This window comes from Pithys albifrons, chromosome 3 (assembly GCF_047495875.1).
Source record: "Pithys albifrons albifrons isolate INPA30051 chromosome 3, PitAlb_v1, whole genome shotgun sequence".
Classification (NCBI taxonomy): domain Eukaryota; kingdom Metazoa; phylum Chordata; class Aves; order Passeriformes; family Thamnophilidae; genus Pithys; species Pithys albifrons.
In genome coordinates, this window is record NC_092460.1 from 15,632,344 (window position 1) to 15,650,723 (window position 18,380).

Here is an 18,380-nt window from a genome sequence, read left to right on the forward strand (position 1 = left end):
GTGTCACTGATTGCGGGCGCGCCCTGCGCGGTCCCTCCCTCCGCCCCGCCCGCCATGGCGGCCCCGCGCGCCCCCTCAGCCCCCCGGGGGGCGTGGCCTCCGCGCCACCGTCGCGCGCAGGCGGCGGGAAGCGCCACGTGACGTCACGGCCCCGTGGCGCGCGGCGATGACGTCGGGCCCGCGCGGCGCGGCGGCCGGAGCCGCCTTCGCTCCCTTTTGTCCAAGATGGCGGCGGCCGCCGGAGGCGCCTCCTGAGCTGAGGGCCCGGCGCGATGAAGCGCGGCAGCGACCGCGACTCCAGCCCGACCGGGGCCGCGGGCGGGCGCGCCGCCGCCGCCGCCAAGCGGCCCCGCGACCGCGACCGCGAGAGCAGCAGCCGGCGCGGCCCGCACCGCAGCTCGGGCGCGTCCCGCAGCAGCCGGGACAAGTCCACGCCCGGCGGCGGCGGTAGCGGCGGAGGCGGCGGCACCACCACCGGCAGCAGCAGCAGCAGCGGAGGCGGCTCCAGCTCCCGCAGCCACCGCGGCGATGAGCGCGCCTGCGGCGGCGGCGACTCGAACCACCGCCCGGCGGGGAGCGGCTCGGCCTCGGGCGCCCGCGGCGGCAGCCAGGCCGCCCCCTCCTCCTCCTCCTCCTCCTCCTCCTCCTCGTCCCGGGCGCTCGGCGTGCCCAAGGCCAAGGCGCTGCCGGGCGCCGTGGTGGCCCCGTCGCTGCTGCTGGCCGGGCCGCCGCCGGGCGCCGCGCCCTCGCTGCTGCTGGCGCCGCTCGGGGGCTCGGCCGGGTTGGCCGGGGAGCCGCCCGGCTCCTGCGAGTACAAGACGCTGCTGGTGAGCGGGCTGAGCGCGGCCCTGCCCGACCAGCTGCTGGAGGACGGGCTGTTCCGCCTCTTCCAGCGCTTCGCGGGTGGGGGCGCCGGGGACATCAGTGTCAAGCTCTCGCACACGCCCGAGCTCGGCCGCGTCGCCTACGTCAACTTCCGACACCCCGGGGATGCCCGCGACGCCCGGCGGCACGCCCGGGCCCGCCAGCTGCTGCTCTACGACCGGCCGCTCAAGGTGGAGCCCGTGTACCTGCGCGGGGGCCGCCGCAGCCGCACGCCGCCCCCCGCGCCCTCCCCGGAGCCGCTGGGCTACCTGCCGCCCCTGCACGGCGCGTACCAGTACAAGCAGCGCTCGCTGTCGCCGGTCACCAGCCCCTTGCTGCGGGAGCCGCGGCCCCGCCACGCTCACGCCGCCGCCGCGGCCTTCGCGCTGGAAGCAGCGGCCATCGGGCTGTCCCGGGAGCGGGAGCGCGCCTTGGATTACTACGGGCTGTACGACGAGCGCGGCCGCCCCTACAGCTACCCCATCGTGGCCGAGGAAGACCTGATGCCCGAGGATGACCAGAGGGCCACCCGCAACCTCTTCATCGGCAACCTGGACCACAACGTGTCGGAGGTGGAGCTGCGCCGCGCCTTCGAGAAGTACGGCATCATCGAGGAGGTGGTGATCAAGCGCCCCGCGCGCGGCCAGGGCGGCGCCTACGCCTTCCTCAAGTTCCAGAACCTGGACATGGCGCACCGTGCCAAGGTGGCCATGTCGGGCCGCGTCGTGGGCAGGAACCCCATCAAAATCGGCTACGGGAAAGCCAACCCCACCACCCGGCTGTGGGTGGGGGGCCTGGGCCCCAGCACGTCCCTGGCCGCCCTGGCCAGGGAGTTCGACCGCTTTGGCAGCATCAGGACTATTGACTACGTGAAGGGCGACAGCTTTGCCTACATCCAGTACGAGAGCCTGGATGCTGCCCAGGCCGCCTGTGCGCAGATGAGGGGCTTCCCCCTGGGCGGCCCCGAGAGGAGACTCCGAGTGGATTTTGCCAAAGCAGAAGAGACAAGATACCCGCAGCAGTACCAGCCCGCGCCGCTCCCCGTGCACTACGAGCTGCTGGCCGACGGGTACAGCCGGCACCGCAGCCTGGAGCAAGACTTGCGGGTGCGGGATAGGACTCCTCCGCACCTCCTGTACTCGGACAGAGACAGGAGCTTTGTGGAGGCAGACTGGGCCAGCCCTGCCAAAAACGCCGAACGCAGGAACAACCTGGAGAGCTACAGCCGGTCCATGCGCAGCCGGAGCGGGGAGCGCTGGGGCAGCGACGGCGACCGCAGCATGCCCAAACCGTGGGAAGAGAGGCGGAAGCGCCGCAGCCTTTCCAGTGACCGTGGGAGGACTACTCACTCGCCTTACGAGGACAGAAGCAGGACAAAGGCCAGTGGGCCAGCTCTAGACCGCAGCCCTGACAGGGCTCGCAAGGAGAATCACACTACAGAGCCCGGGGCCGAGAAAGAGCAGAGCAACTCCCTCCAGAACAATCGCCACGCGGCTGAGGAGAAGCCCCATCGCGAGCCATCCGATGCTCCCCAGCTCAAAAAAAGGGACAGCGAACGCAATCATCGAACTGGTGAATCGGAATCAAAAACTCACGAGGAGCCAAAATCCGAGACCAAAAAGCTAAAGAATTTATCAGAATATGCTCAGACACTGCAACTTGCTTGGAATGGGCTTCTTGTGCTAAAAAACAGCTGCTTCCCCACCTCTATGCACATCCTGGAGGGAGACCTGGGTGTCATCAATGGACTCCTCAAAGACCATTCATCCGGCGGGAAGTTGACGCAGCTCAAAATCGCTCAGAGACTTCGGCTGGACCAGCCCAAGCTGGACGAGGTGACTCGCCGCATCAAACAAGGCAGCCCCAACGGCTACGCCGTGCTCCTGGCCACCCAGTCCGCCCCGCCAGGGGCAGGGGCCGAGGGGACCTTCCCTGCTGTGGAGCCTGGCTTGCAGAGACGGCTTCTCAGGAACCTGGTCTCCTACTTGAAACAGAAGCAGGCTGCTGGGGTTATCAGCCTGCCCGTGGGAGGGGCGAAGGGCAGGGACAGCACAGGCATGCTTTACGCGTTCCCTCCTTGCGAGTTCTCTCAGCAGTACCTCCAGTCAGCACTAAGGACATTGGGGAAGTTAGAAGAAGAACATATGGTGATAGTTATAGTCAAAGACACTGCCTAGCCCACACTGTCTTTTCAAATTCCATGTTTTCTTTGTGTGTCACACAACCCAGTTGTTTTTAAGGCTGATCATTTTGGTGGAGGCTCAAAACACCTCGGCCAAAATGGTAAGATTTTTAGTTTCTAATTAATTTTAATACCTATAATATCTATTAAAATTTTAAATAGAGCCCATTTTATTCGTTTTTAATATGTGACACTGTCCGCTGTTGTTCTGTATTTTTATTTTTTAACTGTATGAAAAGTTGTCAGTAAAGCCTTGTTCACTGATGGATTTCTAAACTTGTGCAGTATCCCAGTTCTTGTCACCCAGGAAGGGCCAGTTCCCTATGCAGGAGCATCCAGGTGAGGCCCCAGCTTGGTTCAGTTTCTCAGACCCCAGCCTGCTGCACCTCCTTCATCTTACATGTGTCCCTCAAGGTGGGAGGGGGAAGGGGGTTCTTTGTGCTGCATGAGAGACTCAAAGGTTGGTTCTTATTTTTTCCACCCTGTTTGCTTTTTATTTCATAAATTTGAGTCTGGATGCATTCCTGTTGAGTCTCTGTCTGAGGATGGAAGTTTCCCAGGAAGCTACTGAGAAAGCAAATCCTGATCCAGAGTAGAAGTGGATTTTATACACAACAAAAAAATTACAGTTGATACTGGGCAAAAGGTTTGCTACTAAGGAGTCAACCCTGTATTCAAGTTGGTGAGGTTTGAGACCACCCAATACATCTCAGCCATAGAAGTTCTTGGATAAAACAAAAAAGGTTTGACAATCCCATTTTTCATAAAAGGAGGGAAAAAAAAGCAGGAGAAAAAAATGATTTAAGGGAGAACCCTCTTGGACCTCTATTAGATGTGGACAAGCAAAGGGCACAAAGGTGTTTGGTGAACTGGAGGTGCCCATTTGCACAGTCCATCATGTTGCACTACCTGAAATCCTTAATTGAAAAAATGGCTTTTTTTTTTCTTTTTGTTAAGGTTTGTTTGCAGAAAGAGAATCATGTCTGGCTGTCTGAAGACGTGTTGTGTTACTACAGGTGACCTGTGATTGTAGGAACCACTGGGGATCAAAATTTGAGATCTGAGATGGGATGGGAGAGGCCAGGACCTCTGCAGCTCTGAGTGCTCAGCAGTGCAAGGATGTGGTAACGAGTCCAAATTGGAGTTAAAATCCACACTATCTGGGGATATTTTTAGTTTTTAAAATGATGCCTGTAGATTTTAGGAGGCTTGCAGAAAACTGTGTGAGATTAAAAACACTAAGTTCTTTTAAATTTGCAGCTGTTTTTGTTTTGGTGGTAAGCAAGTGAACAAAATCCTGGGAGAACCAGAGTCTATCTCGCACCAGTCTCTGTGACCCAACAGCTGGCTGGCTGATGGCTGCCAAAGATCTCTCTAAAACTGTGCTCTCAGGTATGATTGGTGTCAAAACCTACTTAGCAGGGAGCATAACTCACTCTAATGATGCTTTTATTTTTTCATTTTAACCCTGCAGTGTCACAGAAGGGACATCACCAGTTGATGTGTGAGCAGTCGCTTAATTCAATAATGTGTGGGTTGGTTTGTCAGGTTTTGGTTTGGTTTTTTTTTCAACATTCAATACTGTGATTATATTAACAGTAAATCTAATGAGTTAGTGTGATCAGGAGGGGGTTTGCATTTCACTTGATCCATTTTCTGTACCCCAGAAAATGTTAATTCAGTCTCCAGGGGCCCAAGTGCAGCTCGGAGGCCACGGAGGGTGTTGTCCATGGGGTGCAGGCACAGGTCAGTGAGAGGTGAGCTGGCTGCTCTGCTGGGAGCAGCGGGGATCTGGGAAAGCTGTGGGGGCACAGGAGCAACTCCAGTGCTCCCAGCAGCCAGGCCGTGCCTCCAGGCTGGCTGCACTGGTGGCACTGGGTGGTGCAGCAGGGCTGGACTGCCCCAGCTTTACACGGTTACAGGGACACCGACTTTAACCTCGCGCCCGAGTCCCCGATGCTATTGTATCGTAGACAGTGCCAAATGTCAACAATTGTAACCGTTATTAAGTGTTATCTGAAACCAAGTGCTATTAAATACCCCTCATGGCCCAGTCCCAGAGTGATTAGAGCCTTTTGTGGGAGTCCCTGCGTGCTGGAAGAGTCCTGCAGGCCAAGGCAGAGCATGTGGTGGGGCCACAGCAGCACCTGCCTGGCTTTGTGGTGCCAGGGAGCTGCAGCTCCTGCTGCTGTGGCATGGCCTTGGGTGTGTCTGGACGTGTGTTATGGTGTGGGAATTGAAAGGACACAAAAAAAAAAAAGCTGCAACCACTTGCTGGCAAAGCCAGGGAGCAGCCTGAAATCCCCCATCTCCAACTTCCCTTGTGAAATCAGTAAATAGTAATATAGGGTTATTTGGAAGACAAAGGTCCCTGTGCTTTGGGATGGGTAAGATTTTAAATGATGGGATTTCTCTTCCCAGAGAGGTGGCTGATGGTTGTAAGCATGTGTGCATGGGCCAACAAATTTCCCTCCTACCAACAAATTACAGGTGTGAAAGGAGAAATCAGGGAGCTATGGAAAAAACACCTGGGAGATAAGCATCATCCCTCTGAGGGGATGACCAGAGCCTTCCCTGCTCCCCAGCATGCAAGGGAGTCATAGCGTTGGTTGAACAGATTGTGCCAAGGCCAAAGGCCCCATCCTGGAGTTGTGTCCTCCACCCCATCCCTTCACAGTTGTATCCAGGCTGGTCCAAGAGAAACAGGCCTGGAAAGGGCTTGAGAATTACAGCAAAATAACACTACATTGGCATCTTACAGCATCAAACACTTGTCCCTTAAAGTGGGATGGGCTGGAGTTCAGGGAGAAAATCCACAATAGAGGGGTGGGAGGCCTGAGAACACTCAGTGACGTAGGAAGATGTCTGGTGTAACAGTGCTGGGAGGGCGTTTGGGAGGGGCTGTGCCTTTCAGCCTGGTACAGCAGGGGCAGTGAGGGGATCACAGCTCTTTGAGGGTGACCTGAAACTGAAGTGGGGCCAGGGTGTGAGATGGTGGATTGGGTGGTCTCAGAGAACTGGTGATTACACTGAGCTACTCCAGTTTTTATTTTAAACATGCATTCAGCAAACTTTTGGTCTTTAGCATCAGTTGCTGGCTGTCTTTACTACAAGAAGAGGGATGAGGGCATGCTACAGCCAGTGCTGGTAAGCCCATCACACCTCAGTGATGACCCTTTGCTAACACACAGGTTAAGCTACTGCCCAGCCCTGGGGTTTGTACTCCTCTCCCAGGGATGTGCTGCTCCCCCCCAGGGTGCTGGCACGGGCATTCCACAGACTGTGCTCCACAGAAGGGTGTTGTGCACCACCCTGACAGGAGGGCACAGGCTGTGCTGGGCTCATCTCTGCTCACAGCGTGGGAGGAAACACAGCACCCTTCCTGCGGGGGCTCCTCTCTGGCACAGAGAGGTAGGTGGGTGTCTCAGCCAGCTGGCAGGACATTTAAATCTCCTTCCACCCCCTAAGCCAGGGCCTGTAACAGCTGCAGAGAATCCATACTGTATGGCATCATGTCAGCCACGTGCTGTGTGTATTCCAGAAGATTATAGGACTTTTTCCAAGCACTATGCTTTTAAATAGATTAAATCATGATGTCAAGGGAAGAGGTGATTTTCCAAACGCTGAGATTTTTCCCCCCATTGCAAGTAGCTGCAGAATTACAGCTGTACAACAACAAACAAATGCTTGCTGGTCCCCAAGTCTGAGTCCTGATTTGCACCCAGGCTGTTACAGTCTCCGGTTCCCCAGCACTCTTCAGTGACACTCCCAAAACAAAGGCAGTAGCACAGGGTTCAGGCAGCCTCCCCCAGCTGGGAATTTAACTCAAGGCTGGGTCTGCCCAGGACAGGCAGCAGGGGCTGCTTCGGCAGCTTTGGGGGGGGCAGCCTGCAGGCTCTGCCTCCTTCACTACAGGGTAAGGCCCAAACAGTCCCTTTGTCCAGGGAAGCTGGGACAGGTGTGGGAGGGGAGAGGTGGCACATACACTTACAGCACTCCAGGTTCAAGTTAAATGTACATACAGGAGCTTCATCCTATGAGTTCTGGTTCTGTCTCACAGAACTAGCTGGGAAATTCCTTCGAGCTTTCCAGGCCCAAACCAGCAGCAGATGCAGCCCATTACAGCTGGGCTATGATGCCAGAATGAGACAAGGCATCTGGCACAGCAGCTCCCTGGTAGTAGTAGCTGAGTATATGCTTTACTTTTTTTTCCTCCTGAGCAGAACATTTTCTGTGGTGAAGTTGGGTAAGATGGTTTCTGATAAGGCAGAGGCTGCTTCCACAGCTGTTGGTTGGCATATCCTGTTTTCAATCCCCTCATTTAATCAGAATGCTGCTCCAAGTGCTGGCCTTAAATGCTGTAGTAATTGCAACTCTTTCGTCTTTATCGACTCTGTAGGGTACAATTATCCATTATGAGTTGCAGCAGAACCTTTCCTTTTAATTATTAACAAGCAGCCCTGGGTAAGTGCATTAAGTAGATGCAATGCTGGAGGGAAGAAAAATTATTCCTTCTCTTGATTAAAAAGGAAATCCTTCCTCTTCAAGCAGGACCTTGAGCCTTAGTTGAAATCAGTTCTTGGTGGAACACTGCCGTAGTGTCAAAAAGCCTTCAATTCCTTATTCTGAAAGTGGCCAAAACAGAGAAAGGCTTAAAAAGTGAGTGGATGTTATCTTTACACCTGTGAACAAACAGCACTTGTAGTGGCCTTGTCCAGGCTGGCAGTGAGCACTCACCTGCCAGCTCTGACCCACAGGGGCACTACCAGGAAATCCAACACCCCACTGGCACTGCTGAGGGCAGCGCCCCTGCCCAGGCACCAACGGGATTTGCATCCTGCCCGGACAGCCACAGGGCAGCCAGGCAATGCCAAACCACAGGAGGAGGGCTGGTGCTGCTCCCAGCTCCTGACACACACCAGGGAGGGGGTGAATTCCTAGGAATTCCCTGGCTGAGCCATAGAGCAGACACTCCCGTGTACCCTCACACCCCAGCACAACCTGGCACCGCTGGCACCTCCCAGCTGGGCACAGTGGGGATGCCCACACTGAGAATGAATTTCAGGCTTCAGGCAACCCAAGTGATCAGACTGGAACCCACAGGTGCTGTGCACTGTCCATCCCAGTGGAGCCTGCGCTCCCAAATCTCACCGCGTGTTTACTCTGCCCTTCCTTCCTTCCTTCCCCTTTGCAGCCAGGCCCAGCTGCTCTCCAGCCAAGCTCAGCAGCCTCAAGGAGCACCCACTGCGCTTGGCTGGCAGGCCAATGCAGCTACAATTCACAGCCACAAACACACACAGCACTTGGATTTAATTTTTTAATAAATACACTTTACATTAAAGAAAAAAGGCCTTCAATTTGCAGTTTCCACACAGAGGGCAAGAGGGGGGAAAAAGAAAAAAGAAAAAAAAAGATTAAAAAACTTGAACCACAAAGGGCAGAGGGGAGAAAAAGGGCTCAAACTTCAATCCCAGATTCCCATGTCTTCAGGAATACCAGGCTCTGACTGGGTCCACCAGGATTTCAGCCACCCACTACAGATGGTATCACTGTCTCCTTCAGCAAACACCCCAGGGGCTCTTCCCTGGAGGACAAAAGCATCTGGAACACACTGGTGCATTAGCAGGTATAACACCTGTAGTTCTTTTGTTTTTAAAAATAAAATCACATTCCAAATAAAAAATATTCTCACTCCTCAACAATATTAGAAACCTTGATCCTCTTATTTCCCTTAGTAGCTGCATAAATTTTAATTTCCTGTATTTTAAACAATTTTTCTCCCCTGAACCTACCCCATGGTAACAAGGTACTACAGGAATACAAAGGTCATCCCCTCTTTACTAGAACACTTGCCTTTTTTTTCTTTTTTCTTTTTTTTTATAAAACTATTTCTGTTCTTTAGGAAAGAACTTTATACAAAGAAAATATATTGTGAAATATCTTCAGAAGTTTCCTTGAAGAGAAGAGTCATCTCAGCCTAAAATAAAAAATAAAAAAAAAAGAGGCAGAGAGAAATGAGGCCTAACCCCAGGTCTCTTTATTGAGACAGCTCCAAGTCTCAAACTGACTCAAACCAACACAGCGGACCGGCAGGAGTTCCTCAGGTTTTCCCAGCAGAAGTAGGGCTGGGGTGCTCAGAACTGGTTTCCAATTTGGTCTCTGGTCTCCTGTTGGAAAGGGAGCATCTCCTCCTGCCAACACCCCGCCCAGCAGCCACTCCTCACTCATTGAGAGACAGGATTATGTCGTCCTCCAAGTCAGAGTTATCCGAGCTGTCGGCTGGAAGGGAGACACATGGGTTATGCTTGGGTTATGGCAGAGTGCAGCTGTTGGGCCACCCCCTGCTGGAGGCCACAGCTCCTCAGCACTGACAGAGGCAGCCAGAACCATCAGTGCTCCAAACCACTCAGCAGCAGCCAGGAAACCTGCACCACAGCTTTCCTTCCCTGCTTAAAGAGAGACTGAAGGAGAACAGCTTCAGCAGTGAAGTTTCTATGAGCTTTTCCCCCAGGGTGGGGAGGACACCAGCAGTGGGCTGCCTGCACAGCTCCCTGTGCACATCCAAGGGAAGAGGTCTCCACGCTGGGGCTGGACAGATGTGGCAGTCGTTCCTCACAGCTGGGCAGTTCCACCAGCCTGATGTGGTGAAAGAGGCTGCTGTATAATGTGCATGGGGTAATTCACTATGCAGTGAGTTGGACTTCTCTGAGTGAGAATCAACCCATATACTCACAACTACAACCTTCCTCTAGCAGCCCAAAGGTTTCTGTAATGAATTTAATTACATGGCACTCATTAAAGGCAACTTGAAAATTGTGCTTTTCCTGGTTTTCTTCATTGTGGTACAGAAGAAAGACATGAAAGGATTTGCCAGAAGCATTCACACACACACACTTGCTTTTTATCTTAAACATAAGTTCTCTGCTCCCTCAGTTGTGCAAGAGGGGAGTGGTAGCAGCTCTGGCAGCAAGAGGGCTCCTGCCTTACCTTAGAGGTGATGTTGGCTCTTTTTCTTATGTGAGTTCATTGGATGCAGCAGTAAACTAGGTATTAAAATAGTTAAAAAGGAAAGAAGAAGACACCAAGATTTCTCTTAGCCATCTCAGTGATAGTGGATCTGTAAAATGCCTGTCAAGGTAAGCAAGGCTCTCTGGAAGGTTGACCCTTTCCTTAGGGGAAAAAAAAAATCCCAGGCAAGCAGAGAGGGCCCGAAACCTTCCCCCCAAGCCCCTCCCTGAGGATCAGCCAGCTGCCCTTCCACTGTGATCAGCATCTCAGCATCCCTTGGACTGAGCCTAAGCTGAGGGGTCATCAGTGCTCCCAGAACAGCCACAGCCTCCTAAGGGTAGTTGGAAAACACCAACCAGTGCTGCAGCAGCTACACTTACACAGTAAGAGGGAAAGAAGCACAAGCAAGATAATGATCCAGAAACTGTGAGGAAGAGAAGCTGGAAAACTTGGAGTTTTGGGGTGGGTTTTGTTGTTTGTTTGGTTTTTTTTAATCCCAGAGGAAAGCCTTGAAAAGGGATCTCCTCACTATTCCCACACAACCTTCCCATTTGAGCTCTGTCTGTAAGTAAATCTGACTGCAGTTAATAGCTTAGCATAGTTAGTTTGCATAGACCTGCCTGGGAGTTGCCATTTTGGATTGCAGGAGAATAGGGATCAGATTCAAGAGTCAGCCATACTGCTGGTGAGAATTCCATATACCTCTGTGTTGCATGTGCATTTCCAAAAAATTACACCCAGCTGGCCCAGGAACACACTCTGGAAAGATGTGCACAATAAACAAACTGCTCTGACATACAGAGCTAATGACCCCAAGGTGGTGACAAAAGAGGAAGATGAGGTGGTTTTGAGGATTCTGGGATGAATCTGAATCCTCCATCAGGGCCCACAGATTTGCAGGGATCCAGCTGGATCCTGCACAAATCCAGATTGGGAGCTGATCATTCTTGCAGTCACAATCCTGCAGCTCAGGGCACTGAGACCCCCTTGATCCGTCATCCATGTTGAAGACAGAGGCAAAGAATGTGTTAAACAGCTCTGCCTTGTCCATGTCGCTGTTTGTGAGGGGACCATCCTCAGCCTGGAATGGGCCAATGATATTTTTATACTGCCTACTGCCATTATTGTATTTAAAGAACTTCTTTATTGCCCCACCCATTTCTGGCAGCTTCAACTCCAGCTGAGCTTTGACTGCACAATTTTTCTCCCTACATCTATGTATTCTTCCCATGTCACCCGACCTTGCTTCCAGCCTCAGGAAGGGGCATCAGGCACTCCTGGCAACCTGTGACCTGCAGAGCTGTGTCTGCCATCAGCAGGTCTGCCTGGAGGCACGGCTGGTACAGAGCCCCCCTCAGCTCAGGGACAGCTGTACAGAGTGTCAACAGCGTAACTGAGGAAGCTTCAACTAATATGCTGGTAAGACTGGGGCTGAAAGGATTTCTGCTGTTTCTTACCAGCTGCTGCCTCTGTTGGCTGCTCCTGGATGGGCAGCACACTCACCTGGTTGGCTGCCAAGGGCCCCAGGCACACACAGACACACAGACACTTTAACATCTTAAACCACTGCCTTTGTGCAATGCCAGAAAAAGAGAACAATTTAAATGTTACCCCAAGAGTTATGCTAGCTTCAGAACAGTCTGATAAAGGAAGTGAAGCCAGAAATGCCATGTTGGCTTTGCACTTTAAACAATTACAAAAGAGAAAGAACAGCACCAAGGACCAAAAATGTTTCTTGTCCTTACAGGCAGAAAGGAGGCAGGAGGACAGGTGAGGTAACAATTAAAACTGTGTCCCCTTGAAGGACAGGACAGGCAACCAGACAAGCCTTCTTCACATGGAGTTTCTTGGCCTGCCAAGTTCTCACACACACACACCTGGGAGCACCGGAAGAAAGGAGATACCTCCTTTTCCCAGAATGCACAGTTGTTCTCTCATGTAAGAGCTGTTTTTACCAATAGATTACCTAGAGAGGCCACAGGTCAACAAGGACAATGATCTGTGCCTCATCCAGCGAGGGGCAAGTCAGCTAAGTCATTTCAGGGGAGATTTAGATGTTGCATATTTGTCAGGACCTTGGGCAGGGCACAAGCTCACCAAGCTGGGAACATACTTACTATCTCCAAGAATCAGCTCGACTTCCTCATCAGCATCAGAATCTTCATCTTCACCCTCATCTCCCTCTTCCAGGAGGTTGGCAATCTCTTCATCATCAGAGGGAGAAAAGTCATTTTCTCCATCCTCACCAGCATTCTCATTGTTTTCATCCTCCTCCAGCTCAGCCTCCAGCAGCTGGTCTGTATCTAGTTCATCAAGGTCATCTGTGTCGTCATCATCTTCATCATCTTCTTCCTCCTGCTCCTCTTCCTCCTATAAAGACAGCAAACATAGTCCATTGCAGACATTAGGACAAACGTAAAATGGAGTAAGAATAATTGAGGAAAACATGGTTTTCATTTCTCCCCATATCCAGACATCACAAATTATGAACATTCTTCTATCACCCACCTAAGCACTCTTTCTCTCCACAGCTACAGAACATCACTTGCCAGATCACTTGCAAGCCTGTGAACTCTTATCTGCAAAATGCTGGTGCAATACAGGTACCCTTGGTTCAAGCTCCTCTCCAGTACTGGCCACAAACACATGTCATCACAACACACTCTTGAGAAGGACATGCAGTGAGACCTGTTAATCCATGGCTTTGGTGCTAGCCTTGTGCAAACTGCTTTAGTTTCAGCTGGACCAAACCCTCCACTTGGCATCAAACAGCATGCACGTTCAGCCCCCGTCATTCCCACCCAGATGTGATGTAAAATGTGGGGAGGGATACTGTTGGCCTAAACCAACCCCTGCACCACTCAGCTTCAGATGACAGAACTGCTGAAAGCAACTCAGAGGTCTCATCTTTGGTATTTACCTGTGGATCAAGATCTTTCTCTATCAAACCACAGGAATTTGCATCCAGTAAAGCAACTGAGCCCCTCACTGCACAGATGAAACCCAGAAGTCTGTGAGCAGTGGGTAAGACTGAGTGGGAAGGAGCTGTTACAGTCCTGTCCTTCTTCCAGACAAGCTGCCATCCCAAGCCAAGATCCAGGGGAGCTCCAGGACTGACTGACAGGGTTCAATGCACCTGTTCATCTCAGAGCCACAGCCCGTTTCTCTAACAGAATGCTCTCCTGTGGCAGGGAGGCAGCTCTCAACTCATTCAGTCTTAATTGCCCCTTTGCTTCAGGAGGGAGCACATTTTGCAAAATTAAGAAGCAATTAAGACAGACATCTAACAACCCACTTCAAGGGTTTGTTTGGTCCTCAAGCTCACCACGCTCCCACTGTGCTATTTAGACTACTGCATTTTCAGATCTAAAAGGACAGAGGAAAGTCCTTTACTGTCATCTCCCCAACCTACTTTTCCTTCAGTCAGTGCTATAAAAAGCCCACCACACCCACACAAATCCAACATCTGTCACAGGCAAGGGAAACAAGGAATGCCAAGAAGCCTGACCAAATTGTATTGTTTCTTCCCTAGCAAAAGGCAGTCAAGTATCTCTGCTGACCAGAAGGGCTGTGTTACAAAATACAGATTACAGTATAAAAGCATTGGTTTGCTACCTACAGTTTTCTTTATGAAAGAGCTTATATTAAGTATAAAATCCTGTGGTTATTTTAGGCAATTATAAACTTTACTTTGAGTCAAGGGGTCTTCAAATAAACAGACACTGCTTAATGAATTGTATATACACTGGGAGAGGAAATATCTTACTTGCAATTCACAGTTTTAAACTGCAGTGTCATACTGGGTACAACTTTCCATAGAATATACTGAATTGAGTATAAATAATTTATATTTATTTTTGTTCTATGCAGTATCTGCAGAAATGTCCTTAAGCTTATCATTCTATTCAAAATTGAAACACTGATTAAAAACTGAAAAAGGCTGAAGAGTTTATTTTCCTTTTTCAGTCTCTAAACAACTTTGAAGCAGAAAAGAGATATCAATTTACTCAAAAAGCTTGGAAAAATTAAGCCAAATTTCTCAGTATCTGGAGACAGAGACACATCTGTAGACTTTAGGAAAAAGTGTGTTGTCTAACAGATTCATTTAGAGTTCATGTAGCTAAAACCTTAAGGATTCTGAAATTAGTTTGGCCTCCTCTTTGTTTCCACATCTGTGCCATTTCTGTAAGCATCTTTTTCCTAAATATCTAGCCCACAAGGACTTAAACCATCAAAACTACTCAATTTGATTATGTTTTACATATTACTGGAAACTGAAATACTGTTTATTCAACATTTTCATTCAAGCTTAAGGCAAGGCATATATAGCAATATTATTCTTCAAATACAGGATGAAATGAAATATAATTGTATTGAGGTAAAAAATCCTTCTGGCTGACAAGGGTAAGAGCCAAATTACAAAGAAAGGCTGTATATTTAGCTGCAATTTAACTTTGAAGGATTATATCAACCAGTGAGGAAAAAAATACTTTGTGAAAATACGAATAGCACCAGAAGAACTGAGATGTTTCCACTTTCACAGATTAAATTCCTTAACCTGACATAGATGATTAGAACCAGGCCCCACTCATTTAAAAACCACCTAAGAACAGTAAGACAAGATCAAAGTGATACCTAGCCTTGGTAAACCAACCACAGTACAGGAACTCAACATGCCTGTGACACTGTGTTGTCCTCATGGAGCTGGAGGAGTGACACACAACAGGGTCCAAGAGGAGCATCTTCATCACCTGCACCTTGTCATGTTTTAAAGAACCCAGACAGCAACTTGGACACTGTGATGCTTCTGCCAAGTAACAGGCAAATAAATTGTGCCTCAGGTGCAGCACTCCCAGTGGGAACACAGGGCTGGCACACACGTGGGGAGAGCTCTCCCAGGAAAGCCCCAGAATTTCTGTACCCAAACCCCATCCTTGGGATATACAGCTGAGAAAGGTGTGAGGGAGTCTGACACCATCACTGTAAGTGATATCTGGTCTGTTAATGGGGATCCAGGATGAATCCTCATCAGACACTACAACTGTCTCCTGTGAGGGATCCACACATGGACAGAAAATGCCACACCTTCCACAATGGCTCACACAAACACAGAGCAAGAGCAGGGAAATAAGTCCTTGTGCCATGTCACAAGGAGAACAGACAGAACAGTTATTCCAAATCACATCTGGGTTTCTGTAGGAAAAACCTGCAAAAGCAAGCACCTGCCTGCTCACCAGGAGCTTCCCAGGAGCTCTGGGCCATGACACAGGTCACTCCCAGGAGCTCTGGGCCATGACAGGTGCTGCTGGAAAAAGAACCAGCACTCACATCAATGCAGAACATCCAGGCATTTGTGCTCATCTTCCTCATTAGAGTAAACTGATCCACAGAAGCCACAGACCAACACACTCCAGAGAACTTAAACAATACCAAGGAATGGTTTCAGCCATCACAAACTCCTTAAGTTGCCTGAAGATATTCTTTGAGTTGAAAATCTGCTTGGACCAGAATGTGGACTGTTCACAAAGTATTTACATTCCTCCTCTGCTTTCTTAGAGAATATTCTTCTCCCTCTCCAATAGAAGCCACTCCACAGCTGCTTCCCTTTGCAGAAAGCACAAGGGCAGTACGAGAGAATCCCCATCAGACCATCTCAGAATGTTCCCTCTAAAACATTCTACCTCTCTGTCAGCACTCTGACTCCCAGCATGGTATCCCTGTGCTCCAGCCAGACCAAACCCCTGTCCTCCCATGGAATTCATGGAAGATTACAAAAAAAACATCTCAACCTGAGGTTATGATGCAGGAAAAAAAAAGGAAAAAACCTGATGCTCCCTTTTAAATAGAGCAGGCACCACTGAAAGGGACGTGATGGAGTCGAGCTCTGCAAATCAGGGTGTCACATTGCTGCCCATCTTAGTTACACTGTGACTCAGGTATATCAATTAGCTGTAGATACTTAAACTTTGGATTAATTTAAGGAGTTTTACCTTCATATATGTCAAAAGTAGAATAATTTTAAGTCAAGTACTCACTGACCCCCAATGAGATTCAAACTTGTAATTAGATATGACAGATATGTACTAATTTTATTAATTAATATGAATATCAGGGGGTTTCTGAGTTATCTTCCCCATTCTGTACCAGTGTTACTCCTCTCCACGTCCAGCACACACAATGTCACCAATGCAGGTGACACTGTTATCAACATAACTCTCTCTGCTCATCAAAACCACAGTGTCACAATTATAATAAAGGAATTTTCATGCAGGAAACACCCACCCTGTGTCATACACAAAATGGCCCCCTGGCCCCACTCCCTGCATAAATACAGAGTATTTCACCCCAGCTAAAGCAAAAAGGCTGCAAAAGTAAGGAAATTAACAAAGGCGAGAGTTTAAAGTGAGTGAGAGAATAAACTAAAACCCAGTTATAACTGTAAGAGGACAGCAAAGGAGGAGGCTGCAACTTCGGTGTGGAATAGCCATTCACAGGATAGGACGTCCACACAGCAACAGGCCCCAGTATAACTCAGAAATTGTTAGACTCAACTAGTAAACAGTAGTTTAGGCTGAAAAAGAACATCTATACAAAGGGTTTCTATCAGTTTAATGCAAAAGAATGTAAGTCAGTACTGTTATTGGTTATACATTTTAGACAAGCATGAAGGATGCAGGAACTGTCAGTTCTCGAATCAGACTGCAAAATGGAACAATAATTTAAATGTGCCTCTTAAGAGAAATCTCTGAACACTCACTAACTGCCAAATTCAGTAATTCACTTACACAGGAACACATAAACAGCTTTAACACACAGTCTGTGACCCTGGAACTGCTCTGAGGATGATTAACAGGGTAAAAGTGATTCCCACCACCTTTCTAACACGCCTGTATACAGAAGGATTTACAGAGATGGCCATAAACTTACAGGAAAGTTGTTTACATAGCAAAGGATTATCTCGGGATCATCTCAAAGCAAATGACTGGTAACTTTACTGCCAGTTTGCAATCTTACATGAAGACTCAGAAAGCAAAGTAGATTTGGTTCAATTAATCTATCATTTTTAAGCACAAAGGAAAAAACTAAACAACATCCCCTAAAGAAATGGCATATACTGGGGTGGTTGCACTGGAACAAAAAAATGCTTGACATAAGTCTTCATATTGCCAGTTTTTACAGCCCTTTCAGAGCTTAGTAAATACCTTTTGCACTTGTTCAAGTGTTATGGATTTTCTGCCATATTGTTTTCTGATGCTTGTTTGCACAACCTTCATCAGCTTTCATCATCATCACAGACTTTATTACTGTTGCCCTTTACCCAATCGTTTTGCACATACAAAATTCACAAAATTTGTCTTTTTAGGTAGTACAGATTATTGATACTTCACACATTCCCTGGTGTTTATCTCTCAAAAGTCATTCAAATGCCCAGGAAACTCCCAGTATTTCACTTATTCAAACTGATGCAAAACACATTACCTGGGCAGAACTTGAACTTTTTGATCTTAACATGTTTCTGTACCGTATTCAAACACTAAATCAGTGTATGTACAAAGTGCTTCCAGGATGGATGACTTACAGCACTGCAGAGCTGCAGCAGATAAAAATAGACCAGCCTGCTTTTAAGCACTCTTCATAGATTTTTCGTAGGGTTTTTTTACATTTCTCAAATCCAAAAAAATTTTATGACCACATGAACAGAATTTGAGATTTCTCCACTGCAAAACTCCACTCATAAATTTATACTAGACTGGCCTTGAACTGCCAAGAGAAGTTCCCACAGGTCTTTTTTGATCGCTGACATTCATGTTGGAAATTTCTAGTCAGTGTTGAGATCTACAGGTCACTGACTTGTTGCTGATTTGATGTGGCTTCAGCTGTTACAAAAAGCTTCATCTCACATCACATTCACTTCTTCCTCTGCTAGGAGCTGACTCACAGTGCAAAGCAACATCAAGAGTTTTCTGCCCAGCTTCCTGTGACTGCTCAGCTGCCATCAGTCCCCTGCTCACCTCCAGCATCACCTCCAAGTCAACACCTCTCACCTGCAGCTGCTTTCCAGCAACAGCCCCTTCCTCTGACAGCAGTCTCTGCTGCACCTCAGTCTGAGTCTTGCCATATGGCATTACTCTATTCTTACTTTCCTCTACGAGGCTGCCCTTTCTCTACCTGCAAAACACTTAATTCAATGTTAAAGCAGTGAAAGCTTTTTTCACTATTTCAAGAGTTTCAGCTCATATTTAATTCACTTCTGGCTATTTGTAGCCAAGTCTAATCATCTGGTGGAAAGTATCTGCTTCTCTAAATTCGTTTTCTTTTTAGAGAA

At 49.1% G+C, this 18,380-nt stretch overlaps 2 protein-coding genes across 5 annotated transcripts in view; one reads left to right on the forward strand and one right to left on the reverse strand.

Annotated features, from left to right (window-relative positions):
• The first annotated feature begins 176 nt into the window (after positions 1–176).
• Positions 177–3,314, forward strand: RBM15B (RNA binding motif protein 15B). The gene has a single exon (XM_071550601.1). The coding sequence runs from the start codon at positions 273–275 to the stop codon at positions 3,039–3,041; it is 2,769 nt and encodes a 922-aa protein (XP_071406702.1). The 5' UTR covers positions 177–272; the 3' UTR covers positions 3,042–3,314.
• Positions 3,315–8,349: 5,035 nt separating this feature from the next.
• The window catches only part of DCAF1 (DDB1 and CUL4 associated factor 1), a 50,389-nt gene continuing 40,358 nt past the window's right edge, over positions 8,350–18,380 (reverse strand). For 3 of the 4 annotated variants that reach the window (XM_071550604.1, XM_071550603.1, XM_071550606.1), the window contains one exon: positions 9,332–12,424. In XM_071550604.1, coding sequence (XP_071406705.1) covers positions 12,089–12,424 — 336 coding nt within the window. In that variant the 3' untranslated portion in view covers positions 9,332–12,088. The other variant, XM_071550605.1, reaches the window with a different exon arrangement.

Bases quoted from the DNA above. Each gene is read 5' to 3' on its own strand.
- RBM15B (XM_071550601.1), top strand. From the start codon at position 273: ATGAAGCGCGGCAGCGACCGCGACTCCAGCCCGACCGGGGCCGCGGGC.